General features: G+C 37.5%; 1 protein-coding gene across 1 annotated transcript in view; it reads right to left on the reverse strand.

Annotated features, from left to right (window-relative positions):
• Window positions 1-217: 217 nt before the first annotated feature.
• LOC149302742 (PRKC apoptosis WT1 regulator protein-like) overlaps window positions 218-24,198 on the reverse strand; it is a 42,308-nt gene continuing 18,327 nt past the window's right edge. Inside the window, exons 2-6 of the mRNA XM_089482194.1 lie at window positions 10,860-10,988; window positions 5,477-5,511; window positions 726-867; window positions 544-648; window positions 218-304 (exon numbers count right to left, since the gene is read on the reverse strand). Coding sequence (XP_089338320.1) covers window positions 218-304; window positions 544-648; window positions 726-867; window positions 5,477-5,511; window positions 10,860-10,988 — 498 coding nt within the window. The remainder of the gene's footprint in view (window positions 305-543; window positions 649-725; window positions 868-5,476; window positions 5,512-10,859; window positions 10,989-24,198) is intronic.

A 24,198-nucleotide genomic window follows, 5' to 3' on the forward strand; every position in this document is an offset into this window, starting at 1 on the left:
AGTTATAAAAAATTCCTGTCATCAAAAAGTTGGTGCAAAATGTTACCTCCTAACATTTTAGTCCACTCAAATACTCAAGATAAATAATTCAAGATGCCTCTTCATCAAAGTCCTCCTTAAAACTAGATCATCTCATCTACCCTGCCAGCCCAAAAACAATAATAGTAATAAAAATAAATCAGTAGTGTGTTTTGCTGATGAGGATTCAGTAGATCTTCTATCTTGTTAGCTGGCCAACAACCTTTAGAAGGGTCTTATTTTCTTGCTTTAGCTGTTTATTTTCATCTTCTAGATCATCCAAATCCTTTGGAACAAAATAGGAAAAGTCGTTGATAATTTGCCAAATGAAAAGCTATTGATTGCTACACAGTCTGCAAACCACAACTTAGAAAAAAAAAATACTAAATTGTTCTGTTTATACATATTTAACTCTTCATACTTTACACAACTCTTAAAGAAAACATTGTGTATGGAATACTCAACTATCACTATACACTTATTCATGTCTTTTTCACCCTATGTAACAAATAATACAATTCTTACTCTGTTTAGCAAGTCAATTTCCTCTTTCATTTTCATAATTAAGTCTTCTTTGTCTTGCATTATCTTCAGTAACTTTAGATTTTCTTGTTTCTCTTTTGCTAATTCCTACAAAAAACAAAAATCAGTTAGTAAAACGGTTTATCAGACGTTTGCTATAAACACAGAAAAGAGTGATAAGTTACCCTTTCTAGTTCCTCAATTTTCTTTTCCAAGCTCCCTTGCCCAGAGTTTACGGACACATTTGTATCTTTACTGTAGCGATTATACATTGACCGGTCTGATCGAGAACACCGATTTGTGGCGTCATCATCAGGGGAAGTGTTGCTACGGGAAAAAAACAAAAACAGTACAGGTGGTGAATAAATAAAATCCCGTTTACATCTTAACATACAATCATGAATTCAACACATCTTTTCTATAATCTCTACTAAGAAAAGATAACGAGTGACTAGTATTACTAGCCATATAGCTACCAACGCCGGGGGGGAAAAACCTCTTCCCTGAAAATAGATGGCACTTTCCATGTCTTGATATTCCATAGCAAAAAAAACCCTTAAATTTCTGATTTCTGGTGACATTAGCATAGGAAGCGATGTGAGGAGGTTCTGTTTGCTGTCAGGAGTTACCACGGAAGCAGAATAAATTGCCTGCTTTTCAACGTTTCACCCATCTCTAGCTAGCACCCGCTTGGAAAGAAATCGGAAAAAGCTTAACCTGTTTTATATGAAAGGACAGTTAGTAGAAAAAAGCACATACATTTAATATACTTGTGAATGGAGACATCTACTGTGAACCGCGTGAGACTGGGCAGAAGAGCAACTATCCAAGTCCCAACTTCACCACAGTCCTATATCCTAATCCACCATCATAATTCATTTTAGTCTAACAAACCTTCATACAGTTAAAGACAGAGTGCACTGTTTAGTTTCTCAATCCATTTCATATACACTCGTTTGCCTAATATACTAATAATGTCACCAAATTAAAGCTACAAGGAGCTTGATGAGAGCCTGGCTTTATATGTTTTATAAAGGGTTTAATATATCACCTAGATCTAATTATTATACAATTAGTATTATCACAAAAGGCAATATACAATCTCTAATTGGTGATTATATAGCCAGGTATCTTGGCAGCGATATAATTTACCCCTTCTCCACCTTTCAACTCAACAACTATCTTAAATATGTAAACAATGAAAATCTAACTGTGTTGATGAGTTTAAAACTCCACTCAAAAAACCATTTCCTCCAAATTCCTTTAAAATGCAGATGACTGAAGCACCAGAGAGGCACCAGAAGCTTACTTTTGGTAGAAATAAGCAGCAGTGCCACAGAAAGGCATCCCAAAGCGCATACATGGGGTGGCTCAAATCTGTTTCTAGAATTTATTAAAAGACTACGATGGAAACTACAGTTTGGACTTTTCACAGAGTGTCTTTGGCTATTCTCATCATAAAAGTTTCTCCATGAAATACTGTGTATATAGCATGGCCAGTCAAATACTTGGCTTCACATCAAGGTGTCATAAAACAGCAGCCAATTGTTAAATTACCAGGAAAACACACACACACACTAGGAACTGTCGGTTTGACCTGGATGAAGACTCCTTCTAAAGGTAGGGGAGCAGGGTTTGGCAACACTCTACATATGTAAATTATTGAACTTTTAGGAGAGTTAGTAATTGGCAATTAAGTGTTGCATGATGGGGTTGTCTTTCAACAAGGAGAGTGCCCTTGGACCTTTTTTCTTGGGACTGTTTCTTTGTATTATGGGCGAATAGGCGTTCTTTTTATTACTGTAGTGCCACCACAGCACCTATCATATGAAACTGCATTCTCAAAGGTCTTAAAAAATGATCGATGATACACAATTAAGTGAACAAAGCAATGGCGACATATCCACTAAAGTATGGCCTGCTACTAGGAACTGTGCCTCAGCATTTCATGCCTGTTCTGTAAAAAAAATATTTAATTCTGTATGAATGAGATACTCCGTTAAGATTATACTGAGCTTTCAAGCATTCTCAAGCTTTAGCTACGCAATACTGCAGACCACAAGACTGATTAACAATTGTATTGTTTAATCATATACTTTATTTCTAGGAAGCCTGTGTGTTCATATTTGAAATCTGCTCGTACAGATGTTGAAAATAAAATCTGTGGCTGGCACATGTCACGCACATTCCTGAATATTATTCTATATGCTTAAAAAAAGTGAAATACGTGACTCAAGAAGTCAGCCTCAAAAAAACATCGCTTTTGCAATTTATAATGCCTCAAGCAAGCAAACTACAGAAAAACACAGCAAGAAAAATATTACAACAAAATGTAAAACACCATTTAAATACAACATTTGTCTGTTTAGCAAATATATAAACACAATGTTTGTAGGTTTAGGGAATACATGTACAGAATGCTAGCTGTGTGCTAATCAAAAGCACAAGTTGGCAGGCAATGTTGTATATAAACGCTGTTCTAACGCAATAATTGAGGGACGTCCAGACACATCAAGGCAGGAGGAACTTAAGAAACTCTGTTTTACCATATTTAGTTAGTATTGTTCATTTTCTTGCTCTGGTATTTGCTAAATATATCCAAAGTAGTATTCTTAAAAAATAGTTTGTGCCAATAAAACTGAAAAGAACAGAATATACTGGTTGAGAAATGTTCACTTGTATATAAAAAAAATAAAAAATAGTAAAAAATAGATTTAATGCCATAACACCTACTTCTTTAACCTTTGGTTAAACATTTTTTTTTCCCTGAACAGTGTCTTACCCCTTTAAAGCACTCTAGTGATCCAAAATATTGCTAGACCTCACGCTGCTTTTAAATATTGTTAAATATGGGAGAGGTTGCCACCGTTAATGGAATGCATTTCAGAAAGAGGATGGAAGTAAAGAAATGGTGGTAAATTCCCGATAACTGATCCGCTTTAGCTTGTGCAACATTGACTAGATAAGTTGTAGCTAAAAAGAGCTAGTAAATCACCTGCTGTCTACATGTAGGGCAAGCAGATTATATCTAGGGCTGAAACAACTAATCGATAAAATAGATAATGAAAATCGTTGTCAACGATTTTCATTATCGATTAATCAAATCGATTTTTATCGATTATAAAAATTATAATCCGACCTCAAACAGAGATCGGATTATAACACTAGAATCCAGATCCCCCGCAACGCTGCAGGGGACCTGGATTCCCCTCACTGTCGGCCGGTCTCTCACTTCCGTCTCTCTCCCCCTCCCATACACCCCTCTGACTCCTCCCCCTCCCATACATCACTCTGCCTCTCTACCCGGCTCCGTTACTGACTTCATAGAAGCCTCAGCGTAAGTGAAGGGCAGTAACGGAGGCTGTCTGTGCGCATCGTACAGACCCCCACCAGCTGACAGAGGATCATCCTCTCTGTCAGCCGGTGGGGGTCTGCATCGCACAGACAGCCTCCGTTACTCACCTTCACTTACGCTGAGGCTTCTATGAAGCTGCAGAGAAAGTTCCTGTCAGTAACGGAGCCGGGTAGAGAGGCAGAGCGGTGTATGGGAGGGGGGAGGAGGCAGAGTGGAGTATGGGAGGGGGGAGGAGGCAAAGTGATGTATGGGAGGGGGAGGAGCCAGAGTGATGTATGGGAGGGGGAGGAGGCAGAGTGGTGTATGGGAGGGGGAGGAGCCAGAGTGGAGTATGGGAGGGGGCAAAGTGGTATATGGGAGGGGAGGAGGCAAAGTTATGTATGGGAGGGGGAGGAGGCAGAGTGGTGTATGGGAGGGGGGAGGAGGCAGAGTGGAGTATGGGAGGGGGAGGAGCCAAAGTGATGTATGGGAGAGGGAGGAGGCAGAGTGGTGTATGGGAGGGGGAGGAGCCAGAGTGGTGTATGGGAGGGGGGAGGAGCTAGAGTGGTGTATGGGAGGGGGAGGAGCCAGAGTGGTGTATGGGTGAGTTATAGTGGTGTATGGGGGGTATTATGAATTTCAGGGCATATAGGGGGTATGAGGCATATCGATATTAGGCATATCAGGGGGGCATAAAACATATCTGGGGGTAAAAGGTATATCAGGGGGCTCAGTAGCCTATCTCTGGCATATAAGAGGTATAAGGCATATATGGGGGCAGAGTGGCAAGCTGGGGGTCAGATGTGCATAACCGGGGGCAGTTTGGTAAATAAAAACAATTTAAACAAGGCTTTTTTCTCATAGTTTTTATTAAATATGAAAAATAGTTAACATATGAATTAATATTTACTAATAACTTTGTATTAAAACCTAGTCTGAGAAACACTGTGTTTGGGTTCTTGTAGCTTTTATTATTATGTCAGTAAAATAAGAAGGTGAATAGAGAGAGGCCATTGTGATAAAGAGATGAAAGTGTAAATTGTACGTTTTTTATTACATTATTTTAAATTGAAAAAAAAATTACATTTTTTTATCCGATTAATCGAAAAAATAATCGGCCAACTAATCGATTATTAAAATAATCGTTAGTTGCAGCCCTAATTATATCTATGATTAATCTAGAACATTAATTGAACACATAAAATACACTGATTTTTATCCAAGCCAGTGAACCATTCACTTAATCCCTGAGAAGACTGCACTGAGCTTTGTGTCCCTGCCATTACCATCTGGATGTAATGCATGTGAGACATAACCACAGGGCCCTGGTCCAAAAATTGCCCTGGGGCCCCCCACTTTTACAACTGGCCTGTGCCATCATTGCTCCCAAACAACTTGTCTGTTCTTTGCCCCCCCTTCCAACATACACTCCGGCACACGTATGTAAACACACATCCATGCACACGTACACATCCATGCTCGCGCACACATCCATGCTCACGCACACTTAACAATCCATATGGTTTTAGGTTACGTCCAATGGATATATTTAAGGAGTACTATAGCCTCCTATGTTCTCCTTTTTTCATAGTAGGATCTTACCTTTTATATCTGTTTGGCACAGTCCTGATTGTCTCCTAAACAAAAACACACAAATAAAAATAAGTTATAAGAATACCTAAACATGAAGTCATGCTTTACTTGTTTCCCATAACTTTATAAGGCAAAACAACATAGATAGTTGGGGCAGGCTTACATCTCAAGTTTGAGAGCAGCCAAACATTTATCTGCAATAGATTAGCAGCACGGAAACTAAATCGCCTGACCTGCATAACTTTGCGTTCTCCTGCATACGCTCAAATACAAACCGAAGGACAGATTATCAAAAATTTCTTTTATTCCCATACTTTTATTAATAATCAGATTTAGAGGCTCTTGAAACACAGTTATTTTGATCAATGACCCCTCTAATATTATTGCCTATATGGCAAAATCCAAAAAGAAAGTATTAGAAACCTTTTTGATGAGTAAACTGCCCACGTTTCAGTTTGCCTCAACAATTTTTTTCACACAATTATAGTCTATAGGTGAAGGTGTATAACATGGGAAAGTAATTGACAAGTTAAAAGGCTTTTGATTGGCAACTTAATCTTTTCAATGTTATTTGCACTGAACGCAGAATAATGTACACCAGATTGATTTGCTTAACCTGGTAGAACACCTTTGTTCTTGATGAAAGCATACCTTTGGAAGTTGCTTACTGCAAAGCGCTGTAGCAGAGTAAGCTGGAAAGCAGGATATAATTGTGATGTTGGCTGCAGGGACTTCTATTGCTACATGGAGCTGAGCTGGTATCCTTACAGAGGGAAGAAGGCACCTAAAGCTCTCTCATGATAACTATAATAAAGAAATATTACCAATCCGCCATGTTTCTTAGCTACCTTACACAATACGAGATACTAGTTCAAGATCATGGGAGATAACAGCTGGAGAGTCTGGCTAGCTCGATTGGCTACACCTGCTATATATAGCAATAGATTTCTACCCAGGTATATGCATGAAGACATAGGTAGACAAATCTCAAGTGACATATAGCCTTGGCTCTCAACATTTAAGTGTGGTAGCCTTTCTATCCAGTTTAACAAGGACCTATATGGGTACAATAGATTGTAAGCTCACAAGATCGGGGCACTCATTTTCTTCTCTGCTGGTTTGTTTTAATGTGTGTTGAAGTTAGTTAACTTTAAATTGTTTGCAAAGGCTTCTGAAAAGAATCTGGCTCCTATAAAATTCTGTCATGCTCAAACAAATCTACATAGGTTTTCAAATCTTTATTTTTATTTCTCTCTATATGGCAGGTAATCATCTCATCTAAAGAAAGACATTTCAACACAACACCTATCTTTACAAATTTACACCGCATCCAACAGAAACGGATTCATCTTGGAATGCTCCCAGCAATTTCACCTTTACGATTATACCGTCTATGATTTAAATAAGCTTTTAAAACACTCATCTTTCCATGGCCAGCAGCTAAACTATTTCTACATCAGCATGTAAACTGATAAATATTAATATGGAAATATAGAATACATGAAACCATAAACCCACATTAACCATAATAACATATTCCAAATGAGCTACTTGTGAGAGTTAGTTGCTGAATCATGAAAATTCCCACCACAGAAATCTGATGCACCTTGGAAAGAGCAATTTTGCTGAATGCTAAGTTGGTATAATGGAAAGTGTGTCCCCCATTCCAGCACAATTCAGTAACTTGGTTTACTTCTGATGATTCTAGAATTACATTTCTTATCAGCCAAATCAGAAACAAAATCAATCACTAAACGAAGGGGGACCGATCATGAAAGCCAAATGTATGTATTTTTTATACATATGAAAATGCATTATTTGTCATATATTACATATAATCAGGGAAGATGTTCTGGCCCATTCTATTTGTTATGTGCGTGGGAACGAAAGCAGCTAAGGGGACTCCAGTTATCTCTGCCCTGTTTCCTTATGTTCTGTTCCTTTATCTCTTACTTCCAGGATCTGACATCATGACATAGCAAACGACACTAAGCAGATCACATCAGAGCTGTGATAAGCAGAAGTGTTTATCTCCCTAAACTGGGAGAGTACCACATACTGCATGCTGTAAAGTAAGGCACACACAACTAGGCGTATCAATTTAACTAATTGAACAGCAGTAATTGTGTCTAAGCAACTGCCTAGCATACTCCAAACACACGACACTGAAAGAAAAAAATTAAACATTTCAAGTAATCACCAAAAGCATGATCTACCAGGCTCACCTACAGAGACCAATTTGAAAGGTAATGAAGAGCCTGCCAAATGAGTTTTGCGCATAAAACCACGGCAAGTCAACAGAATCAAAGTACCTTAACAAGCACCTGTAGTATGATCCTAAAGCACTAAAAAGTAAAGCATGCGTGTTAAACATAAACTGAACAGTTCTATCCACTAGGTCAGGGGAGTCCAAAATGCGGCCCGAGGTGCGGCCCGCGTGAGATCGGTAGCCAGGATCACAAGAGCCCTGCTGCTTACTTGTGGGAGGGTCTATTCTCTGCTCCAGTCCTGCCTCCTCTGTGGGGAGAACGAGGGAGGCCGCGCCCCCTGCTGAAGTCTGTGAGCGGCATTGAGAGAGCTGTAGAGCAGGTAAGGGGGTGGGGGAGGGTGTTTGAATGAGTATGCCTGATTGAGGGAATGAATCTGTGTGTGTGTGATAGCATGGATGTGTAAGTGCTGGAACCTAGGCATGATGGGACTGTGATTGCTGTTAGCAATCACACTCCTATCATGCCAAGTCAGCCAGTACATGTTGAAACCTGGCTAGCTGCCCCCCTTGTGTATTGATGCTGCCAGCAGTATGGGGTCTGCACTTACAGCCACCCTGTACCAGCACGTATTGGCTGACTTGGGATGATAGGAGTGTGATTGCTAACAGCTAACAGCAATCTGCTAACAGCAATCACAGTCCCATCATGCCTAGGTTCCAGCATTCACTGGTTGCCTGGGTATAAAAAGAGTGTGTTTGTTGATTTTTTTTGTCCAATTTTGGTGTGTTACTTTTAATAAAAGCGTGGTTACACACTAAAATTGGACAAAAAATACAATGCCCAGCCAACCAGTACATGCTGGAATCTGGGTATGCCTGAGATTGCTGTTAACAATCATAATTTTTTTGTACAATTTTGGTGTGTAACTTACTTTTATTTAAAAGTGTGGGGGGGGGGGGGGTCATCACTTTCAGTTTCGGCTAAGTGAACCCTGAATTTTCGGTTTTGGTCCAGAATTGTCTTTTTAGTGCTTCCCTAAAATAAATAGAACTATTTTATTTTTACTTATCCAGAATCCTGAATTTGTAGGCCCAGAAATCCCAGAAATCAGTGAGAGGAAAAGTAAAGGTTTTGTGTAATTTACTTTATTTTAATCAGCGGCCCACGCACGTATACAATTCTGATGATGTGGCCCACTGCAGAAAAAACTTGGACACCCCTGCACTAGGTTAATTGGTGATTTAAATTTTTCAAGATGAAAATATTCAATAAATATACACATGTTACTGGGGTCCCCTTATTTCAAACTTACTACCATTTTCTAGGATCTCACGGTGTACTGATCAAACAGTGATCAGGAAGCAAAGCTCTACAGCGCTGTGTTCCTTATCAGATCATGCCAGTGGGGGAAGGGTCATTAGAGATCCCCACTGGTTCCAATGCTTCCAGTTCAGGCATTCTAGCACCAATTTCTGCTCAACTATTGAAACAATCTTTTTCAACAGATTCTCCTTCCATGAGGCAGATAGTCCCTAAACGTCAAACATCTTCAATACAATTCACAAACTAAAAGTTCTTCATTCACTCTCACTTGTTCTAGAATCTAGGATTGTTTCACACAATGGATGACAAAATGTATGGACATATATCAGCTTTAAACAGTTTGCATAAAGTAGTCTTCCCAATATAAGCATACTAAGCAGAAATTACAGATCAAGTGAAAGAGTTTATATTTTCTGCCGTCTGTGTTGATTTCATTATGAATATGTTGAAGATTGCAGGCTCCAGGAGTATTACAATATACAGTATATATATATATATATATATATATATATATATATATATATATATATATATAATGCTAATGTAGACAGTTAGCCTGCGTGTTCTTGGCAGGGGAGATTGGCAGAAGGCATGTCTTTTGTTTACTACCTGATAATCACGTGCTACATCAGGTTTGTGGAATTTCATCAATTGAAGTCACTGTCACATTTACACAAATGTTAACTGAGCTCAAGAAAAATCTCAGCAAATTAGTTTTAATGAGGTTTCATTAAAAAAATACAGACTCTGTAGAAACAGGTATTAATGAAACCATACTTGGATTGGTGTTTGTAACGGTAACAACACGATTCATTCCGCTGTTACGTAGAACACATTGATAAGTGTCTACACAAAAGTGTCAGTAAAACAGAAAAAGAAAGTTCTCATCTCAAAATGCTTACAGAAAGAAAAAAACAAAAAAAACTTTTAAGGAAACCTGTTGCACTCGTCACAACCAACTGTACGGACAGAAAAAAGCACACCCTTCCTAAGTTTGAAACGTTCTTTCAGCAACGGTGCATATACATATTTTGTTTTAGGCTCCAGAGATATTGGATTGTGATTATTGCCTCAGCATCAAAGCTAACTAACTAATCTATTTTGTATTCTAATAAAACCCTAGAACGACCTCCAAAGTTTTGTTGGCTTGTGCACAAAAAGGAAAAGCTGAAGGGATTCATTGTGCGCTCTTAAGGTCTAATCAAGTCAGTAATCGCAGCAAAACAAAATAAGACTCACATATTTCACAATTATTTGAATCCCCAAATCATTAATACTTTAAAGAAGAACAATAAGGAAAACTCTGTCTAACCTTTTGCCCTTGTTGAGAATTAAAATCACTCAGTAAGTACAGCTAACAGGTTTACAAAAAAGTACATATAATTGAGACAAAAAATAAATCAGAATAATAAGTCTGAATACTATATTTTACTCTGGTTACCCACTGTATATACATACATATATATATACATATCTATCATATACATACATATATATATACATATATATATATATATATATATATAACACAACCAAAATGCTTGGAAATAGTAGGACAATGTGGTAGTCATAGTTTATTATAAGTAACAGTTTTTCTGAGATAGTTCTGAGTCCAACACAAAAACAATCCCACCACATTTTGAAATGAGCTTGGCCTCTAAATAATATTAGGAACGGTGCTTGTAAAGCATGACCATACTAACCGAGAAATAGGAGCAAGCCATGGATTTTTACATGGCCATGTATGTGTGTGTGTGTGTGTGGCCGTGTGTGTGTGTGTGTGTGTGTGTGACCTATTAACTCACATCTATTAATAGAGGACTCATAAAATTGGTTGAACACAATGTGAATGGTCTCACCTGTTGCAAATAGGAATCACTTGGGTCGATGTTAAAAGACTCATTCTGTACAGTGTTTTGCTGGGTAAGTGCATTTTCTCTTTTTTGTTCTTTCTGCCCTGCTTCATCATCATCATATTCATCAGGACTCTGTGCAGATAAAAAAAAAAAATAAAGAACGTTAAATTACGCATTATGGTGCCAAAATATAGCTATTTTGTTATATAATGGACATTCTAATGAATGTTACCACTGTATCATAAAACAACCACAGTACATAGTTCCAGGAAGCTAAAAGTATTTAGATTGGGAGAGAAAAAAAGTACCATATGAATAAGAAAACATTTTTAATAGAAATAAAACATGTTGCCTATTTCAAATGTTAGAGCAAAGAATAAACTTTGAATCATGTTTTCTTTTCGTACACCTAATACTTCTGAGGGACAGATTAGGGGGAAATAATATTTTTCATACAGTAGTTGCTCCGTCAGTTCGTTGCTAAACAGATATGACTAACATACAAATAGTGTTTGCCAATATTATGAAATAAATTTGTTGTCACATGCACACCTGTGTGAATAGGGTTCCTTAAGGTATTTTAACACAAAAAAACACAAGTTATTTGTCAACCATTAGGTGATGATTCCCAGGTAACAAAACATTCACAGAAACCAAATCTCTGAGCATTTCCTGATCTACTGATACGGAAAATAATAATAATAATAAAAAAAACCCATCTTAAACCACAAGAGTAAATAAAGGAAAATTCCACGGAATTAAGTGATTGTAGCGTAGCCTCCCAATATATAAATGTTTTTCTTTCACATGCCTTTCCATGACGTCTACCATAAAGGCCACATTTTAGCAGGCCGAAGCAATTGTAGTTCAGTCTCTGAATTGCGTATGCTAGAGCACAATGATTCAGAAACTAACTGGATTGCGCGAGCAAAGGAGATGCATGAAGACCAACGGACATGACAAGAGATCCACAGATTTCTTAAACCAGTAATAGCTACTCTTTCATAGAAGGTCGTGTTGAGTTATATTTTTTGGGCCATTAATACTACTATTCTAAGCTGTGCTGTGAATTGAACACAGAACCGCGGCAGCATTAATTGTAATGATTTCACACACAATCTTCAACTTATCAGTGTTTTAGAAAACCATCTGGAGTAAAACAATACGATAATATGAGTAGCAGAATAGTTTTTAAGAAAACGTGAAGAAAAAAAAAAAAGGTATGAATGCCCACGACAAAAGGTTTATCCGGCAGACTTGGCCAAAACATCACCAGTTCAACGTCATACACATGTTAATTGCACTACACTGCAGCGTCGGTGCTATACTGGGCATGATACCATAGAAAGGATATTTCACTGACATTTACTAATGCTATGTTACATATAAAAATGATATAATATATAAAAATTTATGACTCAGGTTAATCTTTTAGGCATTAAAAGTGTTGGAAATATTATTTAAAGATGGGGCTTTTACTTGATCATAGTAAGATCACAGTAAAACTTTTTTGTTTTGTTTTTTAGCTGTATTATATATTATCAGGTTTTAGGTACCAAATCAATGGTGGCCACAATGCTCAAAAAGGAAAAAGGTGTTGCAAAGTATAGACTGCAGCAAGGCAGTACATGCTTAGAAAGGGATTGATCAGATCAGATATAGTCAGAGCACTTCTGCTTTTGTGCTCCCAGATTTCCTAACATGAAAACTACTGCTTTAGATTTGATAGGAAATCAGTTGTATTAATCTTAGCCATCTATAAACAGTGAGGGGGTTATGTATGAGCTAAGACTACCATTGAATAGTATGGAATATTTTAAAGGGACAAAAAAAAAAAAAAAGGGAAGATAAATATCTAAAATTGAGATCTAGAACCAACTTGGCTACCCAATCCTGTTACAAATAGGTGAACGAGTAAACACAAATGTATTGCAACCTGTTAGACCTACAATTCATGACGTATCCAAACCAGTTTCTTTTAGAAACATACAGCCATGTATACATAGAAGATAAACAGAAGTTCCACATAATCTCCCTTTGGTCCCATCGTGATTGTCCTTTTGTTTAAGATGTAAATTAGCAAACATTGTCTCCACATTCTGGCTGTAAAGTATCCATACAATGGCTTGCAAGAGGGCCGCTGTTTTTTCACTACTTCAGAAACTGAAGTGCACAAAAGGGGTTAATTTGCCCAGTCACTTGGAACAGAATAATTACACATTAAAATCAAGAAAAATGTCTCAGCAGTCTGCAGAGCCAGTGGTTCTTCTGTAAACATGTGGTGACCTCCTGCAAGTTTCTCAAGTCACTGACATCTTAGGTCACACGGGATGTGCATTTCACAGAGACTTCACAGTAAGTCCAGGAATCTCTACACTTTGCCAAAATAAACTTTACGTAGCAGGTCTATTTTTCATGTCCTACATCATAATACTGTCTGAGACTAATGTCCTTTGGAACCAATCAACTATTGTAACACTACAAAAGGCAAGCATGATTAACCAAGAATTTTAGGTTTGTTATTCTTTGTTTCACTGCAATAAAAAAATAAATAAAAAAAAATAAAAAATTATATATATATATATATATATATATATATATATATATATATATATATATATATATATAAATATAAAACACACACACACCGGTATATTATCTGAAAGTTAGGATTTTGCAAGCTGTTAGTCTTTGGAAAATACTTTGATAATGACAACGTTTGAGAACCATGGCATCTGCTTTAGGAATGTGCCGATTCCGTGCTTCATAACAATCACAGGCTAAATGACTTATTTACCTGGTTAATGAAGTAATGTAATAATAACCTTTTTAGAAGTCTACACAGGACATATGATGATAACACATGCACATAGGAGGTAGCAGTCTCATGAATCGTTCTTTAGTCTCAAGCTTTTAAATCCATTAGACGTTAGCACATTATTGCCACCAGTACTGTATGCAGGCTTTCTGATGTTATGCTCACTTATCAATAACATTTGAAAAGTATTAAATCTAGACAAATAATTAAAGGCTTGTCCCTTTAACGAATAGTGGGTTAAAGAGATTCAATGGCTCATGCCTAGCTAATATGCATATCAATTGGTGTATTAGGCATGATTTCACAATGCCTAATTAGCACTCATCATGGTGTATCTGATCTTTCTCATTTACATAGACTGAAGCTGAAAATCCATGCCGACTACATTAAATTCCTGGTGACAACTACACCACAGTCTCCCTTAGTAACAGGAACACAACCGCAGAAAGAGCCATACTGTTCTAATAGGAATTCAACACACGCTCTCTCTCAAGCTAGAGCAAAGCCAACTGAGATGTCTTCACTATCTTAGTATCATGGAGCTTGCAATCATCTGTACAGCATTTTCTCATGTTGTAGACAAATACTGGGTCTGGCATGGCTTACACGCAGCTTGACAAGATGATATATCTGTATCATTCAACTGTATCTTACATATAAACCGGGCACCTCAAGAAGTCATTGCTGGCCTACAGCAGCTATTACCCTAAGCCATGACTGTAAGGGGATGGCAGTCAAAGCAGCATTGACCAAACTCTGACGTATAGGATACAACAACAGATGTAATGTGCACGAGGTACAAACTGTAACAGACGCACTAATCTTCATAATGGTGAATTATGGTAAATCATTAAGCTTTTTAAGTAAAGGCAAAACAGAAAAGAAAGACGCATTCCTTAAATGTTTATTTGAAGAACAGTCCTCGGATCTGGATGTTAAATAGGAGCCTTATAAGGCAAAAGACTGGTAGACTTGATTATTAAAACTGTTCTTATCTACGTCAAGGGGATATTTTACATTGCATGGTGCTTTAGTTATGATTTGCACCACATTCCTTTGTAAAGGATGCAGGAAATCCATTCAACACAAGAAGAAAAAGCAAACTCCTGGTTTACATTTGACTTGTATGTTAATCTATTATATACATTTGTATTTCAATGTAATCCCCTGCCACTGTAATAGGCTCCTAGTTCTTTTAGGGAGTATATATATATATATATATATATATATATATATATATATATATATACATACATATATACACACACACACACACACACACCCACACCAGATATGCAATATGACATTGTGTGCATGCACAATTTGCTGTCTTTAGGAATACTAGTTGTCAAATATAAATTTCCAGACATGCTCTGATAAATACCAAATCCTTTAAAGACTTTCACAGTATGGCAGAGGCATACGCCACAAATTATAAATTATTATTGCCATTTTATTCAGAACAATAAAAGTATCCCACAAAGGGCTTTGGCGATTATTCGCCATTCAATGGAAAGAACAGAAAATCGCAGCCTTAGCAATAGCTCACATTCTTTTTGAAACCGCAGTTTCAAATCTAGTCCTTCCCTGGATCTGTTTATACATGAATCCTGTTTCGGGCAGACGACATTTAATTTGATATATGCTAAAGGGGTTTTGCAAAAGTGAAAAATATTAAAGATTTGAAACCTCTGTTAGTGTGCCAGATCTCCCAGTGTGCTCTCTACACGGCGGTATCGGGGGTTTATACCCACTGCTGGTTGAATACGCCCAATGCTGTTAAGAACAAGTTAACGGTGGTAATGCTTTAAGGTCCTTTCAAAACATGTGTCCTAAAACTGCACCTATGAACATCAATTTCAAGAAATGGCAATAGGTTAAGCAATGACATCATCCTGGCTGGCGCGGAAACACATTGTTCATCAAAACAGTACTGGAATGTAACAGCTATGTTACCAAAAGCCACGTACGTTTTGTGTATAGTCAAACCAGTGCTCTCGGAAATGCCAAGTCCTACTCTACTGCGTGGGGCCTCCTAAATTATGTCTGCTAGGTTAGTGTTTATCTCAAAGCATTCGGAAGAACCACATCCGTAATTATTCTTGTTTACTTCCAAAGAAGACGTAAACATTGTATTGTTATATTATTAGTACATGTTGCCTTTGTGTAGCTAAAATTTCCCTCTTCCACTCAAAAAAAATAAAATAAATTGTGGTCCTTATATATAAAATTCAGCTGGTTCTTGCATGTATAGTGGTAATTAAGTAGTCTTGTTACAAAGACGACTGCCAAGAGTAATTAGTGAAACTGATCTTATTTACCTAGGAATCAATTGGCCCTTTCAGTTTGAAGCTCTCTAATTCTGCCGCTTGCAATGGCCAGATAATTAAGTAGATTTACTCAGGCTTTCTTTCATTTTTTATTGGGGAAAAATAGACTTTCGTTAGTAACAAGGAGAGCAGATGAAGAAACATGCTAGTAAAAGCTGGCCTGAATTACTTTCCACAAATCAGTTACAATCTTAACGCCACTATACACAAGGTCAAGCAACGGGAACAACAAGTAAGTTCTTCAATATGTTTTGGAAATGTATGGCATTCGGGAGACCCTTCCAGACAATACTTATGTTTTTTTCACATCAGGACATAGATTCTGTGCAAGGATTCATATTCCATCTGTATGCAAAGGCCATCTACAAAGACAGTTTAAGAAGTTTCTCCTGACTTATGATCTAATTTGGTAATTAAGGTGGCTGTTAACACAGGGCCAGTACATATTAGCCAAAGCCCTTACCAGTTGGCTTTCAATAACCTGACAAAGAACCATGCGGAGAGGCAGAGGAACCTCTTGGATACAAATGAGAATGGGATGCAGTGTCCCCCAAAACAAGCAAGTTATGTGACTTTTGTTATCCGCAAAGACAAAACGCCATATATGATTAGCAAAATGTATTTGGTATATAGATATACATACATATTTTACAAGAATGCATCTACTGCATACAACTCTTTAATATCAAAATGCTGTGAAATCTGAGTCCGATCTTGGCTTTCTGGATGAGTTTCATTGATATAATAATAATGAAAAATATAGGGTTTTATATAATCACATATGTACGTAATGGATAAACCTATACAACTAGCAAAATGTTTATTTGTGAACATAGAAGCTTTGTTTAATCAGAACTATCTTGTATTCCCTATAAATATGAAAGCCTTCTTATATTAGACTATTTACATGTATTTATGTCCTCTTCCACTTAAACTACTACTTAAACTTTGGCACACTTAGCTCAGTGGCAGCTGGTGGCAAAACCCTACATAACTAGCTGTGTGTCCTATCAGTGGCATGAAACGTTAGATCACAACTGGGCTACAGAGCTACAGTTCACAGCATTTGATATGTCAGATGTTGTAAAGCATTTATGGTACACGTTGTTTTTTACGGAAGGTTAGTTATGCTACAATACATTCAGATATAATCCCCATCTTGCAGACATGCAGTATAAAAGTAACACATATCAGAAGAAGTTGTGTATTCGTTTCCATCAGTATGCCATTTTGGAGGATTGGGTGCTTATGGGGATACTGAAACTACATGGATACTAAATTACCGTATTTGCTCGATTATAAGACAAGGTTTTTTTCAGAGCAAATGCGGTCTGATTATTAGACTAAGATCCAGATCCCCCGCATCGCTGCAGGGGACCTGGATCCTCCTGTATGGTAACCTCAGCTGCTGCCGGCGTCTATCACCGAGCGCCGGCGAAAATGCTGGCAGCAGCCGAGGTTGCATACGCGCATACCTTCGTACTCCCGGGATAGCCCGCCCACTGCGGGGAAGCAGAGCCGGTTGGGGAGATTGCTCCAGAAGCAGGACCGGGAGCCGGCGGCACTGTGCCGTCCCAGAGCAGATCCAGTAGACCTCTTCAATTTTCTGGAGGAGGCGGGGCCTAGCGGGGTCACACAGCGTCATGCCGTAATCCCATGGGAGCTGCAGCAAGCGCCTGCTGAGGCATCGTGGTGAGTGAAGTGCTTGAGTGAGTATATTAGTGTCTGGGTATCTAAGTGTCAGAGTGGGTAGGTAAGTGTCTCGGTGGGTAGGTAAGTGTCTCGGTGGGTAGGTAAGTGTCCCCCTATATGCCACTCTGTCCCATTATATGCCTTTTAACCCCCTATATGCCAGAGTGGCATATAGGGGGTTAAAAGGCATAACATGGGGCAGAGTGGCATATAGGAGGGTATAAGGCATGCCTGGGGGCAGATGAGCATAACTGGGGGCAGGTTGGTAAATAAAAGGAAATTAAAAACAAAAAAATAGTGTACATGAATATTTACTAGTAAAACTTTTTTCCTATAGGGTTGTCTTATAATCAGGCTTTTTCTTTTTTTTCCTAAATTAATATTCAGATTTTGGGGGGGTCGTCTTATAATCGAGCAAATACGGTATTTCTTTTACTAGTGATATTTAAAAAAAAAAGCCAGATGATCTGTACCCTGTGCAAACCAAGATTGCTGCCTTCTGTAGATAACATCTTTAACAGAAAGACTTGAGAACATCTTGGCTCCTTCCAGCTATGAATTCCAACATTACACAAACCATCTATTAAAGGTAGTATAAATGTTTAACTTTCAATAGCATGCTATCCATTTGTCACTGCCCTATAGACACATAAGGAATATGTAAGAAATAGAAGAAAAAAACACTTCCAAGTCTGATTTTTTTTATACAGTTAATTTAAGCAATTGTACATTTTACAGTTTAGTTTACTAAAAGATACTGTATAATGCCCCAGTCTCACCAAGTCACAATGTATATTAAAGTCATTTGTGAGTACGTTAATATAAAATAATAATAATAATAATAATAATAATAATAAAATAGCTGGGGTGTGGGAAAAGGGCATAAACATATAAAGGGGGTAAGCGTATCTCTTGTCTGAACACATCTCCTGCTTGGCACAGGGAAAGGGGGAAGCTGAGTAGAGAAAGGGGGCAAATGCACTATTGCAAGGGGCGGAAAGTAAATTTAACAGCTTCTGCTGTAGGATGACCTTGTCTGGCCCTCTATAAAATTTAGTTAAATCAGTGAGCGTTCACCTAATTCTCACCACCCTTTGGTAAGTACTTTTGTGAAACATGAAAATACTTTATTGTTACTATTTATGCATCTTTTTCCATTCTTATTTAAGAACATTATGCTGCCATGCAACCTGGAAGAAAGCGAACTTCAATGAGTTGTCTTCTCAACCATGGAACGGCAAACTTGCAATTGTTATTTGGCAAGACATCACTGGTCCAAACTAGAACTACTAGCAAATACCAATTACAATGGACATAATGAATGACAATTCACATCAACATTTGTTCCATTTAGGAAAACGCAGAGGCTAGTGTTCCAAGCTTCGTCACAGACTCCTTTCTTCAACCCAATGCTTCTCACCTCAAATGAACTCAAAATGAAATTGTGCATTCATTCAGCTCACTAATTTGTATTGAGAATAAAGGGATTTCTTTAAAAAAATGCATGGAATGCTGTGAGGTCAGTTCACCATTCTTTCAACCAAAAGGTGTTCTTGTACATGGAGAATTTGATGTTCACGAAAGGAAGCATCCCAGCTAAACGCATACAATATATTAATGCTAGCTATAGTTATACTATTCTGTTTGTGAAAAACTGCAACTGTTTTGTAAGTATGAAGCAGTAAGTGCATGTTACTTACCTAGTTTCTGTGTTTTGTTTTTTTTTTTTCTTGTTTTAAGGGAACGATGTTGTACCATTTTTTTTGCATTTCCACAAATAATAAGAAAGAGGTCCCATCGCCCCCCCCCACTAATTATGTAAGATGATTTTGCACTTTGCAATGGCACACTCTGATGTCTAAGTTTTTAAGGCCACGGATGAGCATTCACATAAACAGAGAAATACACTACATGTATCGCATACATATTCCTTACAACCATAAGAAAATAACGCAAGGATGTAAAAGTATGAGGGAAGTGCATCTTTAAAGGGAAAATCCCGTAGAAAAGATAATTTCCCTGCTCCCTGATCTGATTCTTTACGGCAATGCTAATGAAGTCTTCTATATTGTAAGTGTATTTAAGCAGGATCCTCCTTACCTTTTGTTTCTGTGAGTCCAAATTGTTATGGTATACACTGCTTGTTATGCCCTGTGTACCCATTGTACTGCTCTGTAGAATATGCTGGTGCTATATAAATCAATAAACAATAAGTCCTGTTTGTATAATGAAATCCTTTCTTCCATAGATGTTAATTTCCATGCTGCCTTCTGATTATATTGTTTACCAAAAAAAATAATGATTATTAGGCGGGGTGTTTTTCTATTAGATTACACTTAACCGAACACATACAGATGACTAACATGCTGCTGTAAGAAAACATTACTTATTGAAGAACTAAAAGTTATTTTTAGTTTTTACTAGTAATAAAACAATTTGTGATGAGTTCAACTTTAACTAAGAGCCTTTGCATAAAATTTGCATGTTATGTAGTTACACCTAGTTGTTAAGACTGTTTGCACCGCAGTACAATCATGGGCTTACAACCTACGACACAAAGAAGAGAAGGGGTAAAAACAGCAATAACACCGGTATTTATGTCCATAGCCTGAGAGATCCTTAACAACAACATAAAAACATGGATCTCAGAAATGTTTGTTGTGCTTGTGGCAGATGTTCTTCTATCATCTATTACTCAGATCGCACACTAGACCAGAGTAATCAGGTTCTTACTTTTGGAAACATCACCCTCTGGTATTTAACTTGTGTTGGCCCTCCAACACACGCACACCTCCATAGCCTTTCATACCTAAACCCAATTTTAAGCGTGAACAGGTCAAGATTTATCATCCACTTACCACCGAAATGCGGAAAGCGATCAGACAGCTAAGCTTTTATTGCAGAAAAGAAATTACAATCCTAACAAGAAAGTTGCCAAGTGATGAGTAAAGACTTTGCATTCCTTTATTCAATCTAGCATAACAATACTCTTTCCAGAAATTATATAAAGGGATATTCCTCATTATTACCAAAATATCATTTAGAAATGTCAAAATGTGTTACCAAGTTACTGCTATTTATGATATCTTATGTTTAACATAACAAAATGTTTGCATATTACAATGATTAATAGATGCTGGTTGCTCTTGGAGAAAGATTAACCAGCTAGAATACTTCCACAAACAAATTCACTTGAACAATTAGTTCATGACCTGTCAAAAAACAAGCAGATATGGTTATTCTTACCGGTTATGTTTAAAAGGGATTACTCAATATATGTTTTTTTCCCGCTTTGCTACCGTGCAATTGTTGTAAATAACATGCATGTTGCAAAAAGCCTTAAGTAATAACTTTATAATTTCTTTCTACGTTAGACGTAAATGCTACCCACAATCCTAAATGAAAAGCTAGTGATCGTGACCAGGAAGCCACTTGGACGTCACAACAGAGTCCTGATTGTGTCACACATGAGGTATGATGCATAAACCTGTATAAATAGCCTCAAATGGTGACAATGTAGACTTGTCCACAAAGCTCTTACAGCTTCTCCAAGTGAATCCCAATCTAAGTGCAGGGAAGCCACCGGCTATGTGAAAAAAAACTAACATGATATCTAACTGGGTATTCCTGCAACCACCTGGAGGGCTTTGTGTAGCTAAACACCCAGGAAAATTAAGACATTCCTGCACAAAGAACAAGCTGTTCTAATTTAAATCATGTTAAGCATCAGAGGATTTGAACTATGTCTCTCTCTCTCTCTTCTTCTGGTAGCGTATTTCCAAAACACAATACATTTGGATAACAGAACTTTTTAATCATTTTGGTTTTTACAGTGAAAAATGATGTACCCTATGGTTTTCAGTCAGCAGAATTGTTGTAAATATGTGTTTAATATGCAAGATTAGTTCCAAAAGGAACAAAACTAGTATGTAAACTAATTTCAAGTCTTAACGTCCTCTAAAGTCCTGTCCCTTCTCCACAACCCTAGATATGCTACAAGGACTACTGTCATGAGAACAAGTTATGACCACTCAAGTAGTATATTTAAAAGGGTGTTATAAAATATCTTTAGTGCACTGAAATTGTTTCATATTGCTTTTCAACATACACATTTGCAAATTTAATGAATATGACCTAATTTACAGTGCCCTCCACGAATATTGGAGCCCTTGGTAAATACGAGCAAAGAAAACTGTGAAAATGTGTTTTTATTGTTTAACCTTTTGATCTTTTCTTCAAACTATACCCAAAAATACTCTGCTCTCATGAATACCAAACACAACACAGGTTTATAAGAAAAAAATATGTTTAATATATGTGTGTCACAATTATTAACACCCCTATCAATTCATATGATAAAAATATAGTTAAAGTATATTTCCAGTGATATTTTAAATTTTTAGTACCCCTGGGTGACTAGGAACAGGAAATTGTTCAGCCATGTCTTCCTGTTTCACAGAGGTATAAATATTATAGGCCAAATTCCCTTAGTCATTCATCATAATGGGGAAGGCCAAGGGATGAAGCTGTGATGTACGTCAAAAGGTTGTTGAGCTTTACAGAACGGGAAATGGCTATAAGAAAATAGCAAATGCATTGAAAATTCCCAGGTCCACAAGTCTAACCAAAAAAGGATCACAGCTGGAGAATTGCAGAAGTTAGTTGCATCTTGGGATAAGAAAGTCTCCAAAACTACAATCTGATGTCACCTACATCACCACAAGTTGTATGGAAGGGTTTAAAGAAAAAACCCTATACTCTCATCCACAAAAACAGTCATCAGTTTGCCAGACACTACTGGAACTTAAAATTGGATCAAGTTCTATGGTCAGATGACCATTCCTACGATAGCCATTCCAGTCCCCTGACTTCAACCCCATAAAAAACCCGTGGGATGAACTGAAGAGCAGAGTCCACCAGCGTCGACCTCAATACTTTGAAGGATCTGGAGAGATTCTGTATGAAGGAATTGTCTCAGATCCCTTGCCATACACTCTCCAACCTCATCACACATTATAGAAGAAGACTCCCGTTGTCTTGGGAAAGGGAGGTAGAACAAATTATGGACTAAAAGGGTACCACAAATTTTGCCACGCGCATATTTAACAATTTTTATGGTTTTTTTGGACAAACTTGTGATGTGTTTGCAATTGTTTGATATCCATGAGGTTAGACAAAGAATTTTTCACAGCCTTCTTTGTTCATCTTCACCAAGGGTGCCAATACCTGTGGAGGGCACTGTACTTGTCCGTGGAAAGATTCCACTGTCATGTGGAAAACATTAAATATTAACATTAAACCTGGCTAGCCCATTTTATTTCCAGTTGCACAATAAAAAAGTGTCCTAGCCAGAACCAAGGATCTTGTTTGGTTAAAGCAGCAGAAAAAAAGCTACGATATATTTTACAGTCAGTTTTGTTTGTGGCGCAAAAATCTAAGAACACTTAAGCCTGCTGTATTTGGCACACACGTATCATCGATATAACAGTATGTTAATATTGCACAATTGCAATAAATACAACACCTACATCTCATGCTTCAGTTACAGGTGTGTATTGTGACTATTCAAGCTTAACTGCCAGTTATTCATTCCAAACCCCAGTCTGCTACACACAATAGAAATAACAAAATGATCTAATAAATACAGTTCTACTCATACGGGTCCACCAAACTATAACCAAAATATATTTTTTGAAATGTCAAATTTTATTTGCTAAAAACCCTGAATGAAACCCTGGCTAAAATTTGGCACCAGCAGCTCAATATACTTTGGCTATATACCACTGGGACATCTTCATTCCCTGTTCTCAGGGTTTGCAAGATTATTATTTCCCATGATGCCCATGCTTTCCGCTTTGTGGATCTTGATTGGTTCTGCTTGCTTCGGAAAGGCACTGCGAAGAAGGAAGACACATTCTAGGCAGCGGGCAACTGTTTCATAGGATATAGAATACAAACAGGCAGATTTTTTCCTAGGTATTAGTAATCCAAACAGGCAGTCTCCTAATGTGTTCCAACATTTATGTTTTGCACCAAGGTGGTGCTTAGGGGGTTAATTCACTTGGTATGACTGTTTCTGTAAAATTAAAGGACTAGGAGGAATGACCAAAGTTTATTAACCAGCGGTATTCTTCAGAACGCACATGTATTTCATCTATGCACATTAAAGTATTAGAGGGCCCCCTTACATGTCGTTCAGATTTGAGTAAGACTTAAATCTTCTTTGACTTTCGGAATGCAAGACACACTCGACAACCTGTAAACGGAGAAAAGCTAAACTATTCTTCCCTCAGCTCACATGAAAATCAGCTGAATAGCTTGAGGTACTCATCGTGTGTGTATGTATAATATATATTATATATACACAGCTTACACATTCAGCCAGAAGAGCAAAACTTTTATAAAGATGAAGGAGCGACCCACATTTAAATTGCCCTGTCAGCACAGACACGGAGTTGTAAAATTATGTAAGCATGTATTAAGAATCTTTTTTTGGATATTA

This window comes from Sceloporus occidentalis, unplaced genomic scaffold, assembly GCF_023333645.1.
Source record: "Sceloporus occidentalis isolate IW3139 unplaced genomic scaffold, rSceOcc1.0.p SCAF_17, whole genome shotgun sequence".
Classification (NCBI taxonomy): domain Eukaryota; kingdom Metazoa; phylum Chordata; class Lepidosauria; order Squamata; family Phrynosomatidae; genus Sceloporus; species Sceloporus occidentalis.